Genomic DNA, 26,336 nt, shown 5'->3' with positions numbered 1-26,336 from the left:
TGCTTTACCTGTCTAAATGCCACCCAGTTCAGTTCTACCTTCTCCATGAAGTCTGTCTTCTTTTATGCAGACTTCATTGATTCTATTCCTCTGAACTTCTATTCCAGCTGTACTTCTTAAACATATGTGGCTTCATTTGACACCTACCACTGAAAGCATTTTATAATTTTCAAAGCCTGTTCACATCCATCACTTCTCCTAATCCTCACACAACAGTCATCATGCCCTTTGCAGATATAAGGAAAGTAAGGTTCAATGGTATTGAGTATCTTGCCCAGAGATCTGACTACGGCCTACAACTCTTCCACTCAGGAGTCAAACACCTGGTAATTGAGACCCTTCAATATGGATTAACTGAACCATTCTTCTGGTGTTTATTATCACTGTCAATTTTTAAAGCTGCCTATTTTTACAATGTGCATATGTTATTTTCTCCATATACTTCATGAAGCCAGGCAGAATATCAGATATTTCAGTATTTTCTACAGCCTTGGTACTCAAAGTGTATGCGGGGACCAGCAGCATCTGTATCACCTGAGAGCCTATTAGAACTACAGTCTGGGACCCCCACCCAGCTAGACTTACAGAATTAGAAACTGCAATTGAACAAGTTAGCCAGGAGATTCATGTTCACATTAAAATTTGAGAAGCACTGTCCTGTAATACCAACTAAGATATGCATAAAGCAGAAACTCAACAAATATTTTGAGACCTAGGGTTCTGGGAATCCTAGGGGGTTCTCAGTTTTGCCATCATATTATTCTCTACTCTTCCAGTTTTGAGCCCCCTTCCCTTTGAGGGACTCTTCACTCCCTCAAAAGGCAGATATGAGTCTAAGAGTGAGGGAGACACTGAAGTAGTGCCCAGGGAGATGATGGTGAAGTGAAGCTGCTACCTTCTCAGCAGAGCGAAAAGAAAATGTTGGAGTCTGCTTCAGGGCTACAACATTTCTGGGGAGAAACTGACTTTACTTCTAAGACAAAAATGCCTATCGCTAGAGCATCCGAGACTCGGAGGATAAGAGGTTTATGATAGACAACATTGGAACTGTTTCTAGACTTGATTTATTGACTTGTCTGTTTCTATTCTGTCACTAATCTGATTGACAATGAAACCGGGGATGTGACTTGAAGTAATTTCTGCGTGTGCGGGCTGCAGTCAGGGCCTGGTGGGCCTGCTCAAAGCTGGTGCTCCGGTGCATGAAAGGTGTTTGAGCAAGGGCTGTTTGCTTTTGAGGGGGGTGTGTGTGTAAACGACACGGGAGAAGTGGGTGCCTCTAGGGAGTTGATTATAATGGGAGATGTGTCTGCCTGGCTTGGGAAGCAATGTGGGTTCCAGACTGTGGGTTGAGAGCAGTTGGAGGGGAATAGGTAGGTGGGACTCCCACGGTAACACGCGGGATCAGACACATCTTAGGAACAGCCCTTTTTCTCGTCCCCCCTCCCCCAGATTTTCCTCCTAGGATATCATTTCCCAGTTAGGGGACCTTGTGGGAGGGGCCCGAGAGCCGGTAACCCTGGAGTCTGAGGACTCCCCTCTTGGTGTCGCGCGCGAGCTGGAAGCTGGGGAGCGATAACAGATGGGGACAGGTGCGCCCCCCACAGGGGCACGCGTGGCGACACGTGGCGGATTCATCCTCAGTCCAGGAGTGGCATCTCCTGCCCTGGGGTCGTCCACTTCACTTCTGGTGAGTTCACACGGCTGGAAGCCGATGCCCCTCTTCTCCGCCGGGGCTGGGGTAGGTCGACCCTGTTAGGGAGAGGAACCCCGCCCCTCCCTTGTTACTGACGAGCCCCGCCCCCTCCCGCCAACCGGCGGAGCTCCACCCCCTCCCCGTCCCCCGCTCCCCGCCCCCCGCCCCCCGCAGGACCACAGCGCTCCCCTCGCTCAGTCTGGCCGGCCCCATGTTACTGAGCGGAGCTCCTCCGGCGGGCTCCGGCCCAGGGCCCCGGGCTCAGGGGAGCGCGGGGAGCGGCCCGGGGGGATCGCGCCGGAGCGCCGGGGGTGCAGGAGCCGGCCCAGGAGGGGGTGGCAGTGGCGGAGTGGCCAAGTGGCTCCGGGAGCACCTGGGCTTCCGTGGTGGGGGGGGCGGCGGAGGTGGGAGCAAGCCGGCGCCCCCCGAGCCGGACTACCGTCCCCCCGTCCCCTCCCCGGCCGCACCCCCCGCGCCACCTCCGGATATCCTGGCCGCCTACCGGCTGCAGAGGGAGCGCGACTTCGAAGACCCCTACTCCGGGGGACCGTCCGGCTCCGCTGCCCTAGCCACCCCGGCGGTTCCCGGCCCCACGCCGCCCCCGCGCCACGGCTCGCCCCCCCACCGCCTTATTCGGGTAGAGACCCCTGGCCCCCCAGCGCCCCCGCCAGAGGAGCGGATCTCTGGACACCCCTCCAGCAGCGACAGGGTGAGTGCCGCGCCCGGTGGGGTTGTCCAGGAGAGGTGGTTGAAGGTCTGGAGCTTTCGAGAGGGACAAAGGTGCCTGGCCAGGGCCGGGCCCCTCGGTGTCATGATAACTGGCGGACACGTTCTTAGTCCCTGACCCCGGGGCTCGGAGCCTTCATCCACCTTTGTTCAGATTATCGACCTACTAATCTGGGACATGCGCCCCAAACTCTGCCTCTATCTCCTATTATCGCCCCAGGACTTGGTGACCCTACCCCTCCCGGAATCTGCTCCCCTCATCGCAGCCCCTCGGAGTCTAATCAGCCAGCCTTTTTCTAACGGGATTGGAGCTCCCTTCCTCTCCTCTTTAGGGCCTTTCTATCCTCTGGGAGCAAGAGCTCACCCTTTGATCTCTGACCCTCCCCCCCTCCAGGGCAGAGCCTGTACAAAGCTCCACTCATCCTCCTCCTCCTCTAGGAGCCCAAGCATCTTTGCAGGTGCTGAAGCCACCGGAAAGAGGTGAAAGCTGGGGTTTCTCCCTGTGGATACAGCAAGAGCTGGTCTTGTCTCACCCCGTGGTACTGGAGCTGGGTGGATGGACTGTTGTTCTTAGGAAGCCAAAACAGGCAGCTCTGCACCAAGGATGCTGACCACTGAGGTCCAGGCAGGCCCACTCCTGCACTCCTTCCCTTGTCCCCCCAGGTGTGGGAACAGTTAGTGCTAAGAACCTGTTACCCAGAAGGAGCTAAACAGCTGAGCCCACTTCTCCTCTCCTCTTGACCTCTCCCTGAGGGTCCATTCTGAGGGAGGCTAGAGCCTTTTGTGGATCTGCAGGCTTGGGGTAAAGAGGAGAGCCAGGCATTCACTGTTCCCGAGAACAACCACTGTGCCTCAGAGGACCCTGTTGGAGAAGCTACCCCCTGCCCAACCCCAGTTTGGCCTTATCCCTCCTTAACAGCTGAAAGCCATCCCCTCTAGCCCTAAATTCTATGACAATGACTCTGGGCCACTCTGGCTCTATTATCTTTACTCACCCCTGGGAGCTCAGCTCTGGGGATTACTCCCCTCTCCTCAATAGAGAACACAGTTTTATTGGATTGTGGAGAGCAAAGTTGCCATCTAAAACCACTGACTCCAGAATTGAGACTTTCAGCCCAGAGAGCGCCATTCTGCCTGATTTCCTGGATAAGAGATATGTGTCAGGGTCAGAGCAGAAGCCTCAGGAATGTGAATTATTTTTTCCCTAATTCCTGCCATGGGGCAGGGCTGCCCATGTTGGGCCAGGATCTTAAGCCTGCCGGAGGTTGTGCTTTCTTCACACATCCTTGGTCTCCTCTCCTTCCTAACTGTCCCCTACTATTGTGGGATGTGATGGTGGTGGTGGCAGTGAGGCAGAAGGAGCATTAGGCCTTGTTCTTACGATTGACCAGTTAGTCTCCTCCTCCCTGACCACTGCTCACTGGCACGTGGGCCTGAGTGGTCCCTGGCCCTCTTCCTCTCTTCAATATCTTGGAATGGCTTAACAGGCTGCCCACCAAGCTGTGGGCTCCTTTAAGACAAGGACCATGTCCTCCTCATGTCTGTGTCTCCCAAGTGATTGACATAATGCTTGGCATAAAGAGGGGTGCATAAATACACCCTGAATGGTGCCTGTCCATTGCCAGGGTGACCAACGTCAGAGATTCCCCTAACTACAGCACCCCTTGTACATTTCCCCACAGAGACCGCCCAAGGAAGGGACTGTACCCACACAAACGTGCAGAGACCCACAGACTCTTTTCAATGAAGGCATCCATCCATGCTTCACCCTGAGTCGGCTCTCTCACCTGTGGACTGTTCAGACGTTGGGGGCCCAGAGGTGTCTGAGTTCTTTGTTAGCTGCAGGGATAGGAATGAAATCCAGCAGGATCTCCCAGGAGCCACACATCTGTGGTTTCTTTACAGTGTAATGAGAAGGATCCAGGATGCCATCCAAGCTGGCCCAGGGGCAAGGATGCTATCTCCATGGACCCTGACCTGGGGCCTCCCACCATTCAGAGAGAGCGGCTTTAGGAGCAGAGTTTGGGAACCCCAGAGTCTTCCCTTAGGAAAAGCCCAGACAAGATACCTGAGCCCCTTACCTTAAACCCAGGTGTCAGCACATGCTTGCAGAACTCACACAAAATTGCTGCCCCTGGGTAGTGAGATGGTCTGACCCTGGCCTGTGAGGCCAGACTGAACTGGTGTTTCTGTTCTGTGTGTCTGCTTTCTCCCTATTCTCTGTTTCCGCTCCTCTCAGACTGTCAGGTCCTCTTGGCTTGTTGCATTTGGGTCACTTCCTGAGGTGAGATGGGGACTGGAGACCCGAAAGTGCCTTCGGTTGGCCAATTTCTCTCCTCCTGGAGCCCATTGACTGGTGCTGGGTGGGTCAGAAACCTCTGAGAGGAGCTGGGTCATGAGATTTGATGAAATGGGTGGAAATGCTTCTGTGATGAGCCAGAGAGATTGAGGAGAAATGAGCTCAGTGAGTGTGGGGCAGGGGAGAATTGGGAGTTAGACAGGATCCTGAGAGGCCCAGGGGGCTCAAGACCATTAGCCTTCTCCCCATGCAGGGCTCTGGTTGCTGGCCCACCCTGAGACCCACTGCCGCTATTGGCAGGGGTATGAGGGTGACCATCTGGGCAGGCCTGGCAGGGCAGGTGTGGGAGCAGCAGGAGCCGCACCCTGCACCCGGCGGACAGACAGGGCTTCACCATCTGGCTGCAGGAAGAGCTCCCTCGTGGTACTGGGCCCAACTGGCCGCCAGGCCATGGTCTGGCAGAGGAGTTAGAGAACTGGGCCTTCCCTTGCTTGGCTTCCTTTTCTCAGACCTTCAACAGGAAAACCTGGTCTAGGAAAGGGGGATGGGATGGGAAAGAGGCCTGATTGGATGAAGCTTTGTGCGTGTGACCATCTGCACAGTGTGTCTTTTGCCTCCATCATTCCAAGATGTGTGTGTGTGTGTGTGTGTGTGTGTGTGTGTGTGTGTGTGTCTGTGTATGTGAGAGAGAGAGAGAGACAGAGACAGAGACAGAGAGAGACAGAGAGAGAGAGGTGATGTGAACAATAAGACAGTAAGACGGGCACCCTGTCTGAATTGAAACTAGGGCTCTTGTTCTTAGCTCATAGAGGGGCTTCTGGGGTTCATGAACCTCCAGAAATTGGGCAGATATGTGGGTACATGAGCATTTTTCTGGGAAAAGGCTCACAGCTCTCAGATTCTTCTCATGCGGGTACACAGGGCCCAAAATATTAAGACCTTTAAAAAAGAGCTATACCTCATAGACAGTATGAGGACTTGGATCCTCTAAGCCCAAATGTTGGAATGAGTGAATAGACAAGTAGGAAGAGTATAGTAAAATGAGGGAGATATGCAGGTGTCCAAAGTCAAATAAATCAGGCCTGCTCTGGGGTTAGGAGGGTGGGTAAGGGCTCTCCCTTAGCCAGTGTTCATTGAGTGTTTGTGTATCATTAAGTGACAGATTAAGTGACACCTAGGCGCTGAAAGGAACTCACCACCCAGAAGACCTGGTCCTTGACTTTTTTGAGTTTGCTTGTTTGCTTTAATTTTCCTTGTTAAGACTTCCACAGAGTCTAGGGGTCTGATCTGTTTATCTCATGCATGTCCTCCAATGGAAGTAGAGGGAGGAGAAGAGACCAGATCAAGGGACGATGGTGGCCAGACCTCTTAAACCTTTGTAGCCTGGGCTGGCCCTCTGTGCTGCTGTTGGTGCTTCCGAGAGGGCTGAGACTGAGACCTGTGGGATTGCATGGCAGGCCTGTCTGCTCTACCCAGCGCCACCTCCTCACACAGCAGCACTCATTCCCTCTAGAAGACATCTACAGCTTGTTGGCTTGGCCAGTTACTCAGTGACACCTCAGCCCTGGTGCTCCACCCATGGGGAGCCAGGAACAGCTGGGATCCTGTGGACCATGGATGGGAGCAGCTGGCTGGGGCCTAGGCTTGGATCGGGTACCTGCTGCCTACTCCAGTTGCCCTCACCACAGAACCAGTGTCATGTCATGTGAGAGCAGAGGTGCGGCCCAATCCCTGCATACATAGCCTGAAGCCCAGACATGGGGCTTCACAGCACCTCAAGGTGCTTCAGTCTTTTGGAGCTTGTTCTGTGTCTGTCATTGGGAGCTCCTGGAGGATTCAGGAATTTGGTCTTTTCATGTTTAATAATATAGTAGCGGACATTTATTAACACCTATCTTGCGATTGGTACCATCTTGAAGTGGCCGACATCTATTAGACCAGTGGATCCTTACAACAACCCTATAAGGAAAATTCAGTTACTATCCCCAGGTTACATATAGGGAGACTGAAGCACAGGAATGTTGAGTCACACTTGCCTGGTTTCACAGCTAGTAAGTAGAAGAGCCGAGGTTCATAGCCAGGCAGCCTGACTCCAGACTGGCTGCCAGCACCATGCCAGGAGACCCTTGCACTTATGGAGAGGAGCCTTGCAGAGAAGACGTGCTCACTAAGCATTTGCTAGTGAGCAAGGGAAAGGGGGCTCTTATAGAAGGAATGAAGAGTGCATTCTGTGCTCAGTTCACCAATTGCTGAATGCTGAAGGCCGGCACTTGTCACCCAATCCCAAGGTAGCCACAGACACATAAAGGTCTGAAAAGGGTTGGCAGCATCGAGTGCATGTCTGTGATGTTTGAATATTTTACAAGCATGGCATTGCTTTGTAATTCGAAAAGAACAATAGCAAATTTGTTTCATGTGCAGGAGTTTCCCTGGCAGATAAATTGGGAAGGGCATTCTAATAAGTGGGAACAGAGGGTGCAAAAAGATCGATCTCTGGGAAGGTAGATAATATACCATTACCCAAACTGATAGACTTTCAGTAAAAAGTCATTTCATGATTAAATACTTTGGACAAATGCTAAATTAAACAAAATTAGACTCATTTCTTTGTTGCAGGGCTTTTCAGAGCCTTTAACATGCTGACATGTATTTTAAATGTACAAGTAGAGGAGAGGAGATGCTACATTTCCCAATTTTTCTGGAAAATCTGTAGTAAGGCACTGAGAGTCAGGAGACCTGGGTCCCAGTCTTGTTTTTACTGCTACAAGCTATGCACCCTGGACAAGCACCTAAACTCTGGGGCCTTAATGCCTGAATATAAGAGATTATCATCAAGGCTAACATTTATTGAGCACCAACTCTGTGCTAGTCTCTGGGCTGAGGACTTTTACATTGTCCTCTTCCCAAGCTGATAAGGTAAGTACTAATACCATCTCCATTTTACAGATCAAAACAAAACAAAAAACAGAGGCTTCCAGGCATTAAATGTAAACTAAGGAAAGGGGTAGTGGTAGATTTTGGAGACACTGTAGAGCCAAATCCTATTACAGCTGCCCCCTTGCTCCCCCTGGACTCACAAGCCCCATGGGGTGGCATTGGAAGGCGGGGGAACATTTGTCAAGGACTCAATAGCAAGGGCCAGCTGCAGAGTGGAAGGTCCAACCAGATGGTGGTCCTGTCAGCTACCTCAGGAGAGAGTCAAAGCCTGACAGCTGCTCTGGGAGAGGCACTGCCCAATTGGAACAGGCACAAGGGCCGGCTCCTGGAGGCACCCTGCTGGGTGGTAGGAAGGAGGGGGATCTGGTTGGCAGGAGGTATGGGGACAAGGGGGCCCTCTGGGGCAGCAGCTACTTACAAACTAGTTTGGAAATAGTTCAGCATTTCAATAGCATTCTGACTCTACCAGAGGGCTTGCCTAAATATCAGCCCTGGTTTTAGTGCCTTCCCTGCCAGTTCCTCCCTTCTTTCCTTGAGTCAAAGGCTTTGATCCCCATTTCAGTGTTGATTCTCCTGAGAGCCTGCTCCTACAGCTGATACTGGTTTGGTCAGTCAGAGTTCGGATGAATTGGGGATCTGAGAATCTGTGTGACTCCAGAAGATGGACTCCAGGGAGAAGGAGGCTTTTTGAGCCTCCAGGAAATGGGCACTGAGCACCCACTGTGTGCCAGGACCCGTGATGGATGCAGTGAACCACAGTGAGTACATCAGAGTTGGATAAAGAGCCCATATACAAAATAAATCGTGATAGGGCAAAGGTGTCAGAAGCCTACAGGGGCAGCTTCCCCCACTGAGCAGTTTTGCCTCCTCGTGTGATCTAAAAGCCACTGGGAAAACAGATCTGGCCTCTGACAGGGGTCCTCTGTGCCCAGGGCAGGTACCCATTCTTCCAGGCTTCCCAACAGGCGTCTCTCCTGCTGCTCCTGCTCTTGACTCCCAGCCCTGTGGGCGTCTTCTCTGGGCACCCCAACCCACAGTGAGGGGCCAGGGCTTCCTGGAGCAGGGTGTGGAACCAGGAATGCAACAGAGGAGCCATTGAGCTGCCCGCAGAGCTGACACCTGGGTGCCCACGGGCATCAAGGGCTGGTGCTAAGGATGCCCACGCCAGCCTGGGAGGGGTCGGAGCTCTGGGCACTGGCCCAGGACTCTAGTGGGAAGGGCACTGCATGCAGCTCTGACCAGGTTGGGGGTGCTCTGCGGAGTTGAGGGGGTCGGTGCTTGGGCCAGGTGCTTCTGCTCACTGAATTGCTTCCAGGGCACTCAGCCTCCCTACGGGACCCCCCACACACATCCAGATAGATTCATGCTTCCTCTTCTGAATGTAGGAGGAAACATGCTTCCTTTGTCCATTCTTCCTGCTTGATGTGAACTGATTTAACAAATATTTACTGAGGACTTTCAGGCACTAGGAATTTAGCAATAAACATGGTTCCTGCCCTCAGGAAGATCATAGTCTGCAGGAAGACAGATAATAAAACAAGTATTTACTACACATGTGATGATAGCGCAGCACAGAGGCACCTAACCAGACCTGAGGGGAGGATGGACAGGCTTTCTGAAGAAAGAAGAGAATCTGACTGGGCAGAGGGAAAGGCTTTGAGGGGAGAAAGAGAGCAAAGAGCTTTTAGGTGGCAAAGTGATCTGAGATGGGTAGAGAGAAACCAAAGAGGAAAGTGGAATCATTAAATCTCTTTTTTATTGTAGGCACTGGAGAGCCATTGTAAGGTTTAAGAATAGCATGTCTGTTGATTCAATGACTGTTGAATCAATTACTGTGCCATGTATGAGTGTGAAGCTGGGTACGGACTGGGCTGGGTACTGAACAGGCTGGCTCCAGAGCCCCCTTGGTCAAGTGGGTGGGGCTGTGGGTGCCAGTTGGCCTGGGAAGAAGCAGCTTAGGGTGGGAGGGGAGGAGTGGCTTTCTCTTCTCTACTTCCTGGAGGAAGGAGGACAATGTGTGGTGGCCTCCAAGGGAGATAAGTAGTGATCTACTGGAAACATTTGTCTGGTGCCTACTGTGAGCCAGGTGCTTTTGGAGCTAGAGAGACAAACATGACAAAGACCTCCAGGCTAGCGGATGGTCTAGTGGCGGGGATGGAATGATCTGAGATGGTGGTCTTTTCCGAAGCAGGCAGAGATTCGAGGGAGGAAAGGAACTGGGAGGGTTGACCGGAACAAGGTGGGAGCTGAAGAACTGAAGGATGAGATGGTAGGAGCCCTTGGGACGTGCTTCAAAGACCCTTAGAGGGCCTTGCAGGGGTCCAAGAAGCATGCAAAAGGGGGTCTCTGAGATGGAAAGATTCCTTTATCCATCTCTTTCTAGGGGTCCCAGGTCCTCTAACCCGGGGCAGGGCGGTCACCCCAACAGTCCTGATCTGTGGGATCTTGGCCCAGAACCAAAGCCTCGACCAACAATGGGGGAGAGGCAGGAGTGGGCCATCCCCATGCTGCTGGCCCCAGAGTCTCCTCTTGTCAACGCCTGTCAACAACCCACTGTGTGGTGCACCTCCAAGGGGCTGGCAACCCTGGGTGGGGGGGTTCTGCCTCTGCCTCAGCCAGTCCTCCCCTGCCCACCCCCCAGGAGCCTGTGCCTAGCTTGGAGAAAGGCTCTATTGTCCTCAGCTGCGCCCCGCCCTGAGCACCTTGAACTCCTCTGCAGGGTGTGCGGCTTGTGGTTCCCTCTGCCTTGACTGGGAGCAGGGACAGAGGGGTGGCCATGAGCCACTTGTGTGGGAGAAAGTGTGGGTTGTGGAGGGCCAAGGTGAGGCCTTTCCTGTTTATATCCTCCAGGAGCCCAGGGGATTTCAGCAGAGCCTACATCCTGGTTTTCAACACCTTTGTAACCAGTTCCCTGAATTAATCTCCTCTGCTGAACCACCTGGTATAGGCTCTTTTGTGCCTGGACCCTGACTGAGGCAGGCCTTAAGGCCTAGAGCCTCATCCTGGCCATTTAACCTAGAGGATGGCCCAGAGGCACAAAATTAACAGAAAAGAAAGATGTGTCACTGTTTGGCAGCCTAGTGGCGGATCCCTGCAAAGGAATAACCAGAGCTTGTCCTCATCTAAGCTCAGAGCCTTCCCTTAGATACCTGGGGCTCTGGATCTTAAGGCAACCTGTCCAGGACTCTTGCTCCCATGGATAGAGTATCTGAGGAGAAGCAGAGCTGTCTCTCAGATGTCTGAAGCGTGCTCTCTTCCCATAGTTGGCAATCTTAGAAGACTATGCGGACCCATTTGATGTTCAGGAGACTGGTGAAGGCCCAGCAGGAGCTTCAGGAGCCCAAGAGAAGGTTCCAGAAAATGATGGCTACATGGAGCCCTATGAGGCCCAAAAGATGATGGCCGGTGAGTGATAGAGTTGGGTAGAGGGATTGGGGTAGGGGTGGGAGGGTTGCTCCCTGAGGCCTGGGTATCTGTAGGACATGCTCTGGGACCCACAAGTCTAAGAACTGATTCCTTGGTCTCTAGAAAATATGGAGAATGCCTTTGCTGGGTCCTCGGGGAAAGTGACCACTGTCTTCAAGATAGTCATTTTAGAGAAGGAGCTGTGATTTGTGGTGCCTGAGACTTGAGGTGGTGGAGAAGGCCACATAACCAAAGGTCAGGCAGATAGAAGTATTTGGAATAGTCAGGGAGGGCAAGATAGTGGTGTGGGCTGGGAGGCATTTGTTCCAAAAAAAGAATCACGAGGGAGGTGGTGAGTTTTAAATGATGTGATGTCAAAGTGAAACCTCTTTATGGCAATACCTGACTATAAATGCAGATGTGATGCCCATGAGACTGGGCAAGTGGTTCAGGGAGTGAGGGAAGGGAGAAATGAATAAGAACCTGGCCCTAGGGCACAGAGGTCAAGAAAGGATCCAGGGAGCAACCAAACGGGGACAAGCTGACAGGACAGGGGTGAGTCAGTCGAAGCCAAGGCCCAAGGCAGGATGAGAGAAAGGTTTGTTCAGGGGCAAATAATCTTAGTGTTGGGCATATAGGAGGCAAGATGAGAGAGGCCAAGAGGGGCCATGAAAGGCCGTGAAGGTTTGAATGAAGCATTTGGACTTGCTCCAAAAGGGGGAGGGGAGCCATTATGGATTCTTGAGAAAGAAAAGAACAGGACAAATATGGTGTTTTAAGAGGATTACTGAGGCTTTGGTGTACAGAACAGACTAGAAGAACTGGGCATCAGAAAGATGAGTTAACAGGCTATTGTGGAAATTGCTGAGGCTTTAAGGAACCAATAATTAACACCGTTTTCTTCCCCTTTGGAGCTTGGAAATAACTGAGAAATAAGATCAAGGAAAGAGATAGAGGGAGATAATGATGTCAGCTTTATTACTGATAAAGTTGATTGGAGAACATTACTTAGCTATGTCACCACAATGGGCTTCTTAATAGTTTTGCACAGAATTAAACTTCTCCACCCAGGCTTAGGCAATGTAGGACAGCTGTAGGCCTCTGCATGGGGGCAGGAGAAGAAAGCACCAGAATGTTCTCTCTTTGCAAGAAGGTAGATCTGAGAAAGAGAGCACACAGCCATTGGCCGATCAGATAAGCTGCTCTCCTTCCTGTGAGAGGTGGGTGAAAGGGCAGAAAGTGGTCAGGAATGTTATTTCATGGAGCCCATGAAACAGGAGCCTAGAAAATTGAGATTCACCCTAGCAATAAGCAAGATATAGAGAGATGAGTGGGGAGAGTTATCAGGCATTGGCAATGCTCAGACGGGACTCAGAGAATGAAGAATGGCCAGGACCAAGGAAAGCAGTGTAGTGGACAGAAATGGAGAAAGTAAGAGGGTGGCTACCATATTTAGATCAGAAGGGTGTGCCCTGCTAGGAGGTCCATAAGTGCCCTGGAATTGATGAGAAAATGTGCACATTTTTCTGGGGAGCTCCATGCTTTTCAGATATTTACTGGGGTCAGTGATCCCAAAGAGATCATCACAGAACAAGAACTTTGGGGAAAGTGGTGAGTTTGAAACATCAAAGTGACACATATTTATGATATTTAGAAACATCTAGATGCAAAGTGTTCCATGAGACTGGACAAGTAGTTCCAGGAGTGGGAGCCAGAAGAAATGAATAAGATTTGGCCCTTAGAAACAGAGGCCAAGAGAGGATCCAGGGAAAGAGACCAAACGGAGGTGATCAGAGAGGAGGACGGTCCATGAAAATAACTTGTCAAAGGGGACAGTTTCAAGGAAGGGGTGGTCAGCAGTATCTGAACAACAGAGAAGGATTTTCTGATTGTGAAATGATATCACTTGGGATACAGGAAAATAAATGGAGCTGGGTAGCAAAGAGGAGATTGACTAGGAAAAGACTCTGTCTCAGTTTCCTAAATGTGTAAGCCTCAGCTCCCCAGCCCTTGCTGGCCATCACAGGATCCTTTTTCTGTCTTTCACTCTGGTACCTCTCTGCCCCGGCCTGTGTTGGAACCCCAGAGGTGTTTTGAGAGAGAGGCACCCTAGACGAGTGGCCACTGGGCTCCCCCAGAGCCAGCAGCATTGCCTCTAAAGGAGGGCAGCACTGCTGGAGGCGTTGAGCCAGCCGGCCAGAGCTGCTCTCACACCTCCCCTCCTGCCTTACCCTGGCAGAGATCCGGGGCTCCAAGGAGACAGCAGCTCAGCCCCTGCCTCTGTATGACACACCCTATGAGCCAGAGGAGGAGGGGGCTACCCCAGAGGGTGAGGGGGCCCCCTGGCCCCGGGAGTCCCGCCTGCCAGAGGATGACGAGAGGCCCCCCGAGGAGTATGACCAACCCTGGGAGTGGAAGAAGGAGCGGATTTCCAAAGCCTTTGCCGGTGAGTACTGGGTGGAGAGGGCAGGCCTGCTGAGGCCTCTGAGCAGCTTTCCCTGCTCAGGAATGGAAAGAATGGAGCCATAGGGCCAGCGGAGGCTCAGGAGCTGGGCTCAAGGGAAATGTAGTTGAGTCTGCACCACGGACAGAGCCGTGAGTTGGGCAGTGTGGACGCAGTGCTGTGTGCAGGGTCAGGGAATGGGCACAAAAGAAGGACGAAGGCGTCTCCCTGCATCACCAGCTCACAGAGGCCAAGAAGGTTGGGCCACTTCTGTCTTTTGGGGGGCTGGGTATATTCAAAAATAAAGAAGTGCAAAACAAAATGATAAAACTTGTGGCATATGTTAAATACTTACAAGTAAAAGAAGGCATTTAACACTCCAGACAATGAAAACAGCTGTGTGTGTAAGCTTTGGAGATACCAGCCCTGAGTCAGAGGCTGTCCCCAGTGGTGGGCCATGCCAGACCAGGGAGCCTACTTCCAGAGGGATTTCCAAGGAGCAGCAAGACATGGACCCAGTGGGGAGAGGGAGGCTGTGATGAAGGAGGATCAGGTTTCTCCTGTACCAACCACCCAGTGGCCACCCGGGGCCCGGAGACCAACATGGAGGGGTGTGTGTTGGTTTGAGTGGGGGGAGAGCAACAGCCTAGAGTACAGAGAGGGCTTTAGCTCCTGGTGATTCAGTGAGAACATAAAAGACTTCAATGTCGTTAGACCTCATGTCCACTCCCATGTCCTCCTCACTCCTCATGGGCAAGAGGCTCATCGTGGGGCTGGACCCAGCTCTTCACTCTGTTCTCCTCACCTTGGCAGCCAGACTGAGAAACCACAGATTTCTGATTTGTTTCTTGTAAAGCACACACCATTGAGGATGGGCCGTTTATCTCCAGAAGTCTCCTTGGAGAATCAATACTGTTTGGATTGCTTAATGGGAAAATCTATGCTTGTCATTAGGAAACCTTGTTAGCAGTCCTGTAGCCGCCAGTGACATCACTCTTCTAATTGTCAAGGCTCAGGACTGAGGAGTGGAGGGGTGCATTTCAGTAAAACATCTGCCCCCACATCTGAGTATTCCTGGCAGCCTAAAGCTGTCTGTGCTCAGTTAGGCTGCACGAAAAGGAGGAAGGGAGGCCAGGTGCTGGGAGGCTGAGGGAACCTGGGTGCGGTGCTGGGAGGTGTGGGCAGCTCCTCATCCCTCTTTTCCTCCTTTCCTGGTCTCTTTGGGCCTGAAGGCTTGTGAGAGGTCAAAGGAAGGGGATCCGCAGGGTTGGCAAAGCAAGACCCTGCATCCTGCCTTTTGCCACCTGAGCCTCCCACCCTTTGACCAGGCCATCCCGGTGTGGTCAGTGTTGCTCTGCCTAGCCCGCTGAGAGGCCTGTCTCCCACTCAGAAGCCGCCCTTGCCTCTGCTCTGACCCTCCTCCTTTCTAGGCTGTCCTGTGTCCTGGCTCTGGGTTTTGGTGTCTCAACCTCTGCCTCTCTCTGTCTCTGTCTCTGTCCCTGTCCCTGTCTCTGTCTGTCTCTCTTCTCCCTGCTGCTGCTGGCTCCAGTTGACATTAAGGTCATCAAAGACCTACCTTGGCCTCCACCTGTGGGACAGCTGGACAGCAGCCCCTCCCTGCCCGACGGGGATAGGGACATCTCCGGTCCAGCCTCACCCCTCCCCGAGCCCAGCATGGAGGACTGCAGCGGTGGGTCCTGTGGAGGCTTCTGGCCAGGGTGATGTGTCCTCTTACCCCTCAGGCCCTGTGGGCTTGGGTTGGAGGAGCTAAGAGGTGGGGCAGGGTTTGAAGAACCCAGGAAGAATGGAGGAAGAAGGAAGGGACAAAGTATACATTCCTCCCTCTCCCAAAGGTGTGGAGAAGGTGTCTCCTAAGGGAAGCCCCTTCCAAATATCTTCCCCACCGCGCCACAAAATCCACTTCTAAATTCACTTCTTTGGGTAGAGCTTTGCCTTCAGCAATGCAAATAACATCTGAGGTGAGGGTGCTGTTAGCTGACACAGGAATTATCTAACTCCTGAGAGGAAAGGAAAGGATTGGATCCTTGCATCTGGTTTCTGAAAGATAATAAGGGCTTGAAAGTGCTACAAGGAGAGAAAAAGAGTCCAAATGGGGACAAAGAAGGCGCTGAACCCTTCACCCATGTTCAGTTTTACCCAGAATGGGCAGCCAAAGGTGTGTGTGTGCATTTGTGCATGTGTGCACAGGCATGAGCACGTTTATACATTTGTGCCTGAGTGTATTTTATAAATACAGGTTGAAGGAGGGTCCCTGTCACCTGTGCATGTGAATGTGTGCCTGTGTGGCAGGCTCAGCAGTCAGGCTTGCCCTGGTCTGGGAAGGCAGAGCCACCTTGGCTGGGCTTCTGTGGATGCAGGAGGGGAGCCTGTGGGCAGCGACCTTGGGGTGGGGGAGGGGCGGGCCAGCTTGCGGCTTTGGGCAGGATTAGTCTGTCAGGATGGCACCAAGGGGAATCGGATAATTGTTCTCCGATCGATAAGTCATTTCTACAGAATGGCTTGGCAGGGTGATTTGGAGAACAGTAATGAACTCTGAGGAGGAGAAAGAAACAATATTATCAGCGCTGAAGCCACCCTGAGGGGGATGAAATAGGGGAAAGCAGTCTGCTGCTCCAGAGGGAGAAGCTTAAGTGGTTTCTTTTATTGCTCCTCTCCCCTCTGCTCCCACAGAGGGGGGACTGGGAGACCCTGTGTGGCACAGGAGGGCTGAGCCCCACCTCTACCTCCCCCTCCTTCCCCTCAGGGAGATGGACCCAGGATTGTGTTCCTAGAGCCAGTCAGGCCCTTGAGCATGTCCCGCCCTTCCAGAACCTGCCTTTGACCCCTTTTGGCAGGAAATGGGGGTGGGTCATTGGCTATAAGGCTCCATCTCTAGGGTCGTCAGAGTCTGTGACTGGAATGTTCCCCACAGCCCAGTTTGAAGGATCTGAGAAGAGCTGCCTGTCACCTGGCCGGGAGGAAAAGGGGCGGCTACCTCCCCGACTCTCTGCAGGGAACCCAAAGTCAGCCAAGCCCCTAACCGTGGAGTCCAGCAGCCCCCTGGGGGAGTGGACAGACCCAGCACTGCCTCTGGAAAACCAGGTGTGAGTGTCTGTGTCCAGCTGGGGATTCGTTCCCCTCTCTTCCCCTACTGGCACTGGCTTGCCTGCAGGGGACACCCAGAATGGGTGGGCCTGGACAGCGAGGGACCCAGCAGAGATGCCCTCCTTCCTCTCTCTCATCCTCAGCTGGTACCATGGGGCCATCAGTCGAACAGATGCCGAGAACCTGCTCCGACTGTGCAAAGAGGCCAGCTACCTGGTGCGCAACAGTGAGACCAGCAAGAATGACTTCTCCCTGTCCCTCAAGTGAGTGGGGGGGGAGGGGCGGCTGGCAGCTTTCATCAGGATTAGCCTGTCGGGATGGCACCGAGGGGAATCAGTGGGAGGACAACCACCAGGACAGGAGAAGACTCCAATATCCTCCCCATGCCCAGCCAAGCTGGAAAGAATCCCATCCCCTGCGAACATTTGCCAAAGCTGGGCAAGGCCCTGGGGATCTGGAGAGGTCTGAGCTCAGCCCCTGCTCTCAAAGAGCTCAGAGTCCCTTGGAGGAAACAGTTGAGCAATAGTGTCCAGCTCAGAAGGGTTCTGTCCCTTACTAGCTCTGTGGCTTGGGGTGCCCTTAACCTCTCCAGGCCTCAGTTTCCTTACTTGCAAAATGGGGGAATAATAATATCTATCTTATAGGGAAGGATTAAATGAAAGTAATTCCCATACATTTATCCATCATCATTATTAATAGAAGTCCAAGATGTTCTAGAAGCACTGGCAAGAAGATAGGAACTTTGCCTGTCAGAATCTACGCGTACAGGGAGATGGAGGCTGGGTCCTGGAAGGAGGGCAGAGCAGTGTACACAAAGCTATTCTTGTTCACTCTGAAGAAGTGGGCAGGAAGTCTGGGTGCTAGTGGCTGACAACTGTGGATCCTGGATGAAGTGGGAGAGGCAAGGTCCTCCCTTCGCATCAGCCTTCCTCCCCAGGAACAGATAAACATAGACCAGCATCGGCCTCCGAGGCTCCTGGAAGGATGGCAAGTGCTCTCCTTGACACCTAGGAGTTAGTAGAGCCTGTACCCCACATGGCAGCCTGTCAAAGTAGATTTTCCATTCACATCCCCCCACTACTACTAGGGCATCTGCACCACTTCCTACCACATTTTCTGGGGGCATTAGAGTACAGGTATATCCACACTTCAAACAAATCCAATATGGAAATTTGAGGCTACTAAGCAGATACGTTTGAAGATAATTATTCAGCTTCACTAAAAGATAGTGGAAAAACACCAAACTATAGTCATAATCGGTGTTTTCTTAGATTTAATAAAACTAACTGTGACCCTAGGCAAATCACTTACCTTCTCTGGGCCTTGGTTTCTCTGCAAAATGTGTTGATGGTTAGCTACTAGGTTTCTTTCATAACTTCAGGAATGTGTATTGCTTTAAAAATTATAGTTAAGATTTATAGAGCATTTACTATGTACGAAGTAGCATATACACCACCTCCAAAAGAACTACACTCCTGCAAGATCAATCTATTATCTATAAACAGAAAATAGATTCAGAGATGTATGTGACTTGCTCAAGGCTACCAACTAATAAAGTTCCAAGAGCAGGATTTGAACCCAGCTCAGTCTGATTCTAATAACCACACTGTTCCATTGCACAGCTCTACCCCTTATCAAGTCTAGAAGAGCCCAAGGCAAAGGGAGACGGCAGGGGCGCGGCTCTGAAAGCAGAGCAGAGCAGAGCAGAGCCAGGCCCTGCCGTTGCCTGGGGAGAGAAAGGGGAGGCAGGCCTGGGTGCCCCAGGACAACCCTGGAGGATCTGGCCCAGCCAGCATCTGTCTGCCAGAGCCTTGTTTGCATATAAATGGCTTCTCCGAAATGCAATTATGGTTTCTCTTCTCTCTGTAATGGAAGGGCTTTCACTGGTAATTAAACAGCTTCCTTTAAAAGCCACGCCAGCGCTGGCCCTGCGGCCAGCTAGTCCCAGCCCAGCTCCCTGAGGGTCTGGCAAGCGTTCTGCTGTGTCCTAATAGACCCTTGGGACTTTGTCCCAGGAAGTCAGTTATCCAGATGGAGGCTGAGCTCTCAGTTTCCAACTCCAGTTTCTGGCCACTTGTTTCCCTTTTTGGCCAGATTTGTCCCTCAAGGAGAAGATATAATGCACAGTTTTCAGGAGAGGTGATTCTCCCAAGTGGACTGTGGGAAGGGAGCTGTCCCCAAACTGGAAGAGGATGAGGGAAGGTAGGGCCCCTGCTGCTGCCCACATCCTTGGGTCTGGTCCTTGGCATAAGGCAGACAGGACAGGGTGACCACTCACTGCCTCCCCTCTCTACAGCCCCCAGGGGCTGTAAATTTTCCACAGGCCCTTGGCTCCTATCCCCAGGGCCTGTGTGGTCACTGTCAGCCTCAGCCCGTTATCTCCAACCTACAGATGAAGGACGGCCCCACACCCTGACATACACACCCACGCATGGGGCCCCCATCAGGCTTTAGGGCACTGTACCTGGGAAGGGGAGAGAAGGGAAGGATACAGTTAAGTAAGGGCCTGTTTTTTCCTCCCATCCCTTTCCTTTTTGTCACCCGACAATCCATGCTTTCTTACTGGTAGGCCTAGTAAAATGGGTCCAGTCAGAGTACTCTTTGTACCTAGGCTAGGAAGGTAAGTGAAGTTTGCCAGCTTCATCTCTCAAGGGCTGGGGGCCTCACCATAAGCAGGCTCCCTTACCAGTGCTACCTGCTTCTGAGCCCTGTCCTTGTCCCAGGTAGGCTCTGACCAGCAGAGACAAGTACTCAGGCTTCAGGGCTCTCCCAAGCAGTGCTTATCCCTTACCCCTTGGTGAGTTTCAGACCTGGGACCTGGCCAATCAGGCCTGTGGTCGTTTGGACAAATGTTCTTGCTGGGGCCCCACCCCTACACACTCTCTCTAAGGCTGAGGGTGCCCAGAAGTCTGGGGGTTGGCCAGAGTTCTGAGCAAGGGGGACCTTGTCTTATGGGTAGGGCCAGGCACTAATGTTGATTTCCTGGATTGTGGTGGGGAGATGGGAGAAGCAGTGGAGAGTGTCCTCTCTGAGGGAGGGAAATGGAGCTGCATCCTCACCAATGATGTCATTCCTGCCATCATTGGTTGAAGGGCTGGATAGATGAGCTGGGGGCTTGACCCAAGGCCCAGTTGGCAGGAGGATGAAGGGATGTCCCCAAGACAAGGCAACTGAGCATTCCCAGATTTGCCCCCGGGGGCAGCAAGAACTAGAGCAGCTCGCCCCCTCTAGTCTCTGCAAGAGAGAGACCCAACCAAGATTTGCTTGGTTGTCAAGTCTGTTTACCCACTGTCCTGCCATGGGTGTACCTCCACAAGAGGGACCAAGAGCCCCTCACAGGTGTCCTCCCACAGCTCAGAGAGGGAGAGCGTAAACTGACCCTGGCCCCATAGGATGGAAGGCAGGAGTGCCTGGATACAGAGATTTGGGGTGGGGTGGGGGGTGCTGGTTCCTCCAATTTCCACGTGCACACACGCTGTATACTCAGGATGCACACATTCTTGGCACACCTGGTGCCCTCACCACAAAGCCATGTGCCCTCACCACAACTGCTACCTACTGACAAAATCCCCTCTGTCCCTTCCCTGCTTTCTGACTGACCTCCACCTTCCCAGGTCATCTCCATGCTCAGCTGGTTTGGAACAAGAATACTTGCTGCTGGGACAGGGAGGCGGGTGGGTGCCGGAAAGGGCCCCTATTCACCAGGGTTTCCTCTCCTCTTCCCAGGAGCAGTCAGGGCTTCATGCACATGAAGCTGTCCCGGACCAAGGAACACAAGTACGTGCTGGGCCAGAACAGCCCGCCCTTCAGCAGCGTCCCTGAAATCGTGCACCACTACACAAGCCGCAAGCTGCCCATTAAGGGGGCTGAGCATATGTCCCTGCTCTACCCCGTGGCTATCCGGACTCTGTAGCTGTGAGGCCCCGGCACTGTGACAGATGTAGACTCAGGCCTGTGTCCGTCCCCTGGCTGAGGGCTGTGGTCCTTCCCTGGGACATGACCTCCCAAGCCTTTCTAAGCCCTCTCCCTGGGATCGAGTGGAAGCTGGAGATTCCTTAATTTATTCTAAAGGGGAAAGGCTACTGGGGCCTTGAAGTTCTTAAGAGGTGGTCTGGAGCTGAGGGCAGAGCAATCCCAGAGGAGACAGCATAATCCCTGGAGGAAGGAGGCTTCAGAAGCGCGGGTCTCGTGAGGAGTTGAAGATCGGCAGCTTCAGCCCCTCTGCCCCGGGCAGAGGTGGCTACCCGGTTCCCCACCACCCTCTTCTCCCAGGGTCAGTGAGGGGCGGAGCAGGATGCGAGCCCGCGGGGCGCCCTGACCATTTCTCCGCCTCCACCCCCAAACCACCGGCGCGGGCTCTGCCCAGAGTCTGGCGCGGAACTTGGGGAAGGCAGACCCCTGGGATGGCAATGGCTTTGGGGCGGGAAGAGAAGGGGAACGGCTCGAGAACGGGCCGCAGGGAACTTGTGCGGTCCCCGGACCGCCCCGGCTCCCGGCCAGAGGCAATAAATAAACCCAGTTCTGCCCGGCACAGCCGCGTCCGCGCCTCCAGCGCCGCCCCCGGGCTGACGGGGTGGGGAGCGGCGAAGCGAGAACAGATATGTTTATAAATCAGCTCTAGAGCAGACACACAGGCCGGCTGTGAAAAGCGCTTTCGAAGCATCAAGTTCCTTCCTCTGACGAGAAGTCGAAACATCTCCCACTATCCCAGCCCCCGCTGGAGGTGGGGGCGGGGCCGGCCGGCGGCGGCGTGGCGCCCCCTCCCCGCTGCGCGGAGGAGCGCGGCTCCCCAGGAGCGCGTCCAATTTCCTGCCTACAGCCATTTGTCTGGGAGGAGGGGAGCCGAGGAGAAACAAAGAGGCAGCTCGCCAGGTGGGAGGAGCGGGCGGCCCTGCCAGCCGAAGCCGAGCGCCCGCTGAGCCAGGGAAAGTGGCACGGCCGACTGCGTTTCCTTTCCAGAAGAAGGGGGGCATCTGCCGCGCCTCCCCCATCCCCTGAAGGAAGGGTTCAGCCCCGGAGACCTGCAGCCTGCGGGCCGGGGCTGAGTCGCGCTCCCGGCTGTGGCTTGGGCTCACAGCCGCGGCTGGCAGAGGCCATCCGCGCGCTCCCTCTGCTGGCCGTGCCCCTAATCGCGAGCCCGGCGCGCCGTGTCCCACCCGCCTGCGGCTTCGGCGCTGCCCACAGTTGGAGCTCGCGGAAGCGGGTGGGCCCAGCCCCCGGGAATACCTACTGGGAAGCCAGGCGGAGCCGCTGTCCAGCCACTGCAGGCCCGCCCTCCTGCTCCCACGGGCAACTTGAACAGAAACGCCCGGATGGGCCGAACACACACCCTTCCAGACCACTACCCTGGAGGGGCAGTTTGAGGGCTCCCTCCAGAACCTAAATCTGCAACTCCCGAGTGTGGTGTGAATCACGGGATTTTGCATTTTCGAAATCGAGGATACATGATCTGATAAATGTAAGAATTCTGCAGGGACAATCAAAAGGATCTGTTGAAATTGGGCACTGCTTCAGAAATCCCCTCATAGAGCGTTGCCTTATCTTTTAAGTAGACTTGGAGGTCATTCAGTCATTTTACAGATAAGAAAACTGAGGTGATGTGCTCATCTGTCTCCTCGCTCTCATCTCACTACCTGATTTCAACTCTCCCATGACTCAGAGGAGGGCTGGGAGTAAATGAAGTCCTGGAGCAGGCCAGACCAACTCTCCCTCCCTACAGGCTCCGGCTGTGTCTCTCCCCACCACCCCACTTAGTGCCCAGCCCACCTTCTCCAGAACCCCCCACACCTCTCTCCTCTCTTTCCTCCTAATGAGGAAAGGGGTCTCCAGCTGGGGCATTGGGTCTTGGGTGGGTTCATTTATTCAATGGATACTGGCAATGTCAGAGACAGTGTTTACACCAGCCTAGGTGAGCTGGCTGGTAGAGTGGCTTCCTCTGCAGTACCCCAACCCGGGGCAAAAGAAAGAAACCCAAAGGGCAGAAAAGTGGTTTATTTGTAAAGGAGACTATGGAGCAGGACGAGAAGAGGATTGAAGAGTACTACATGGATATTGGACCAGGTTCTGACTACACTACCTTTTCAGAAACTTGGAAGAGAAGAGCAATTGTGCTGTTAGACTGGGGTGCTGAGGGAATTCTCATAAATTGCTCTCTGTGAGTCCAACCTCTACCCCCTCCAAGGCATTTGCCAGCCCACTTGACAGTGGGGAGCCCAGAGGAGGAGGAAGACTAGGGAAAGGGGTTCTAAGATGCTCCCATCTATGCTCCCACTTCATCCTTAGGGTCACAGTCCCCCTTCCACCACCACCCCCCCCCCCACACACACACACATACTACTTGCCAGCTCCAGTCTTTTTCCTTAGTTTGGAAAAAGAGGTGTCACTTTGCCTCAAAACTATAATAGCTCTCAATCTGTAGTCCCTAGACAATGCCTTCCACTTCTCCAGTATTAGACTTTATGAGCCTGGGGGTCCCTGAACCCACCTGGGGTGACTGACCATGGCTACCTTCCTGCTGCAAGGTTGGGAGGTGGGAATAGGGAAAAGGCTGAGGGAACCTGAAACAGGAAGTACAGAGGTGAGGTGGGGCCCAAACCTCTGCTCAGCTGGGCAGTGGGTGGAGCCCCTGGGCAGAAGGCCTAGAAGTTCTCGTAATGGTGGGAGAAATGAGTCCGGTCCTGCCTGTTGATAAGCTGACAGGCCTTTTCCACATTCTTGGTCATGCCTGGGGGGCCACAGCTAAACACCCCAATCTTCCGGACCTGTTGAGGGAGGAAGTGAAGGCTAGCTCAGTGTTCAGAAGGAGGGCTAGCTCAGTGTCCACGTTAAAGACCATCAGGAGGCCTTGATGAGGGTTCGTTCCATGTTCCTGACAGTTTGCTTCTACCATGCAGGGTGAGGGCTGGCTCAGTGTTAAGTCTAAGTCAATTTTGGTAGGCTTGCTCTCTGTGGGTCCAGTCTCTAGCCCCTCTGAGGCATTTGCCAGCTTCAAGAGCAAGATCAGTGTTTCTAATAGGAGCTGGGTTAATCAATGTTCCAGTTGAGGAATAGCTTAGTGTCTCATGAAGGGCTGACTCAGTGTTTATGATAGCAACAGCTTGCCCAGTGTTCATGGTGGAGATTAGCTCTGTGTCCAGGGTGAGGCCTGGCCTAGTATTAGTAATGATGGTAGCTCTGAGTGTATGGTGAGGGCCAGCTCAGTCATTGAGTTCTTGCTTCTGGATATGGCATCATGACTTCAGAAGTGACAAGTCCCTGTCACCTGCCTCCTCCCTTAGCCCTTCAGAGTGACCCCCACTTCTCCTCTCTCATCCCATTACCCCACCAACCTCCCAGGGGATGCGTTCTCATCAGCAGTCAATTTCTTCCCTGACGGAGCAAGTTTGGGAGCTTTGCTCAGACCCCAAATGATAAAGTGAAGAGAACCTGGATATGCGGCGAGGACTGACCTGTGGGTGAACCTCCTGCAGGGAGTTGAAGAAGGGCTCAAAGGGGGGCCGGCCAAAGTGGGTGATGGAGCGCAGGCCCGTGAACAGACTTCGGTTCAGCACCTTCTGGAAGTGCCTCTCACAGATGTACTGGGGGCACAAGGGCAGGTCAGGCCAAGCACAATCGGGCGGTACTTAGGCCAGGCCAGCCCAAAGCCGGGGGTAGGGCCGGAGCTGGAGGCTGAGTATTGGAGCCACCAGCTCTGTGCCTCCTGCCAACAGCCTGCCTGCCCTAGCCGTCCTACCTTATCCTGCCAACGCACTCGGCTGCCCTGCCTGTCTGGCCCTGACATACCAGCATGGTGGTCCTGAGGTCGAACTTCTCAGCCAGCTGGGTAATGTAGATGTGCACAGACACCAGGTCCTGTTGGTCATTCTCCTCCACCTCCCGGATGATGTCAGCCAGCCACTCGAACTGCCTCTGGGTCCGTGTCACCCAGATGAAGTAGATCTGGGGACACATGGCTGGAGCTTAGGACCCAGCTCAGGTCAGGCTACCTGCATCCCAGGGATCTCCACGTTAGTAGAACTCTTCTGGTCTTGGCCAACTTGTGCCTCACCCCAGACAGCCTGGGGAGATGGAGTGTATGGAGCCACAGGGCCAGGCTCTGGGGTAGGGGGTGGAGTTGTCCCACGGCATGGAGAGGTGCAAGTGAGTGACAGCCTGGGGCACTGAGAATGGACTCTTTCTCAGTGCTGAAAGTGTGCTGGGGTGGCAAGCAGCTTTGTCATGCTGAGCCTGCCCTGCCATTCCCTCCAGTGGGCCTTCCTCAGGCTGCTAGGCTCCCAACCCACCTTAGCCCAGAGGGAGAGAGTCCCACTAAGGGGCATGTTACAGAACAGCCTCAGAGAAGACCCAGCTGGCTGCTTGAAAGGGATGGGAATGGATTCAAAGAGAGGCCAACAAGATGTAAGCTGCCCTCAGGGAACCCATCTCCAACTTCTGATGCGCAAAAGTGGGGCTGTGTGGGTTAAAAAGCAGAGGCAGAACTGCTATGAACAAAGGAGCAGGGAACTGTCTGCCCCCCTCCCAATGCTGACAGCAGGTGGGCTGGGCTTCTGCCTGCTGCATTCCTGTATCCCTGACTCAAACTGCCAGACCTAGAGAGACAAGCAGGGGCCTGCCACCAGGTCCAGGCTGGGGTGAAGGGGCCCGGTATATAGGAGGCCTGAAGGCCTAGGCTGTGTTCCTGGAGCCACCTGTGCCCGTCAGCCCTGCCTTGCCACCCCCCTTTTTTTTCCTCTTGAGAGCAAAGCCAGTTTCACTTGTGCCCCACCCCAAGTGTGCCCTTCCCTCTCCCAGCCCAACAATGCCTTAAGTGCTAGCCTCTTCTGTAAGAGGGAATGGATTTCTTCACCCCTCTCCGATCCTGCCTGGAGAGGCTTCCAGAATCAAATCCTATGTGGGGTGTCTGTATAACTGAGGGAAGAAGCCTGGGGGCATAGCAAAACAACTGTATGCTTTAGGGTCTGAAGATAGCCTCACCCCCTGGGGTCAGGGCAGCTTGGCCTTGCCCAGATCAGAAGACAAGAACAGAGGCAGGGAGAAGAGCACAGATGGGCAGTGATAGGGAGCAGGGTCACAGACTGGCTGGTGGGGGGCACTCACCTTCTTACAGAACACTTGGCAGCTGACTGATGACTTAAAAACCAGGTCTTTTAGGATGGAGGCAAAGGGGGTGACCCCAATGCCCCCTCCCACCAGCACTGACACCTCAAACTTATGCCACTCCTGGTGGCCCTCTCCAAACGGTCCATCGAGGTACAACTGTAGGGTGGTAAGTGGGTTTAAGTCAAGCTCCGCTACCACCATAGTTCTGAAGCCAGAAATGGGAAGCAGGGAAAGGCAGGTAGATTTATGGAGTGAGGGCAAGAGGGGCACTCTGGTATTATCTGAAACAACCAGTCTCTGGATGGTGGGGAGACACAGTGGGGAGTCTGGTGCTGCAGGGCCAAAGCCTGCTAAGGGGATGTGGGACAGTGTGACATGCCTGGCCTGGGTCTGGGTACCTTCGGGTATCTGGCACAGCCGTCCGTTAGAGGTGAATAGATCTCCCTGAGGCGAGTGGTCCAGGGCCCAGCTGCCCGGATGTGCAGGCTGAGCGTGTCCTCATGGGGTGCAGAAGTCAGTGTGAAGGGATGGTACTCGGTGGTCCCCAGAGCCAGGCAAGCAATCCGCACCCACTGCCCAGACTTGTACTCAAAGCCTTGGGGCCGCTGGAACTGCAGGTGGGTCACTCC

General features: G+C 53.7%; 2 protein-coding genes across 9 annotated transcripts in view; one reads left to right on the top strand and one right to left on the bottom strand.

Moving 5' to 3' along the window:
* The first annotated feature begins 1,540 nt into the window (after nucleotides 1–1,540).
* Nucleotides 1,541–21,138, top strand: SHF (Src homology 2 domain containing F). 7 transcript variants are annotated; one of them, XR_013993365.1, is made up of 8 exons: nucleotides 1,903–2,402; nucleotides 10,919–11,060; nucleotides 13,300–13,506; nucleotides 15,053–15,193; nucleotides 16,436–16,607; nucleotides 16,752–16,871; nucleotides 18,703–18,810; nucleotides 20,335–21,138. XR_013993365.1 is itself a non-coding variant. In XM_081048719.1 (7 exons), exons 1-7 carry the CDS (start codon nucleotides 1,580–1,582, stop codon nucleotides 20,519–20,521), a joined length of 1,077 nt encoding a protein of 358 aa, XP_080904845.1. In that variant the 5' UTR covers nucleotides 1,541–1,579; the 3' UTR covers nucleotides 20,522–21,138. The 7 variants fall into 7 exon arrangements, 5 of the variants coding, with proteins under 5 accessions (XP_080904845.1, XP_080904842.1, XP_080904844.1 ...); XM_081048719.1 differs by lacking the exons at nucleotides 1,903–2,402; nucleotides 18,703–18,810 and adding an exon at nucleotides 1,541–1,687; XM_081048716.1 differs by lacking the exon at nucleotides 18,703–18,810.
* Nucleotides 21,139–22,584: 1,446 nt separating this feature from the next.
* The window catches only part of DUOX1 (dual oxidase 1), a gene marked incomplete at its 5' end in the record, with an annotated part of 30,508 nt that continues 26,756 nt past the window's right edge, over nucleotides 22,585–26,336 (bottom strand). For both annotated transcript variants that reach the window (XM_081047975.1, XM_081047976.1), the window contains 5 exons: nucleotides 22,585–23,369; nucleotides 24,057–24,185; nucleotides 24,391–24,546; nucleotides 25,705–25,863; nucleotides 26,106–26,335. In XM_081047975.1, coding sequence (XP_080904101.1) covers nucleotides 23,247–23,369; nucleotides 24,057–24,185; nucleotides 24,391–24,546; nucleotides 25,705–25,863; nucleotides 26,106–26,335 — 797 coding nt within the window. In that variant the 3' untranslated portion in view covers nucleotides 22,585–23,246. The remainder of the gene's footprint in view (nucleotides 23,370–24,056; nucleotides 24,186–24,390; nucleotides 24,547–25,704; nucleotides 25,864–26,105; nucleotide 26,336) is intronic.

This window comes from Rhinolophus hipposideros (assembly GCF_964194185.1).
Source record: "Rhinolophus hipposideros genome assembly, chromosome: 5".
Taxonomy (NCBI): domain Eukaryota; kingdom Metazoa; phylum Chordata; class Mammalia; order Chiroptera; family Rhinolophidae; genus Rhinolophus; species Rhinolophus hipposideros.
The sequence above is the reverse complement of the archived record's forward strand: the minus strand, read 5'-3'. Positions and strand labels throughout refer to the sequence as shown.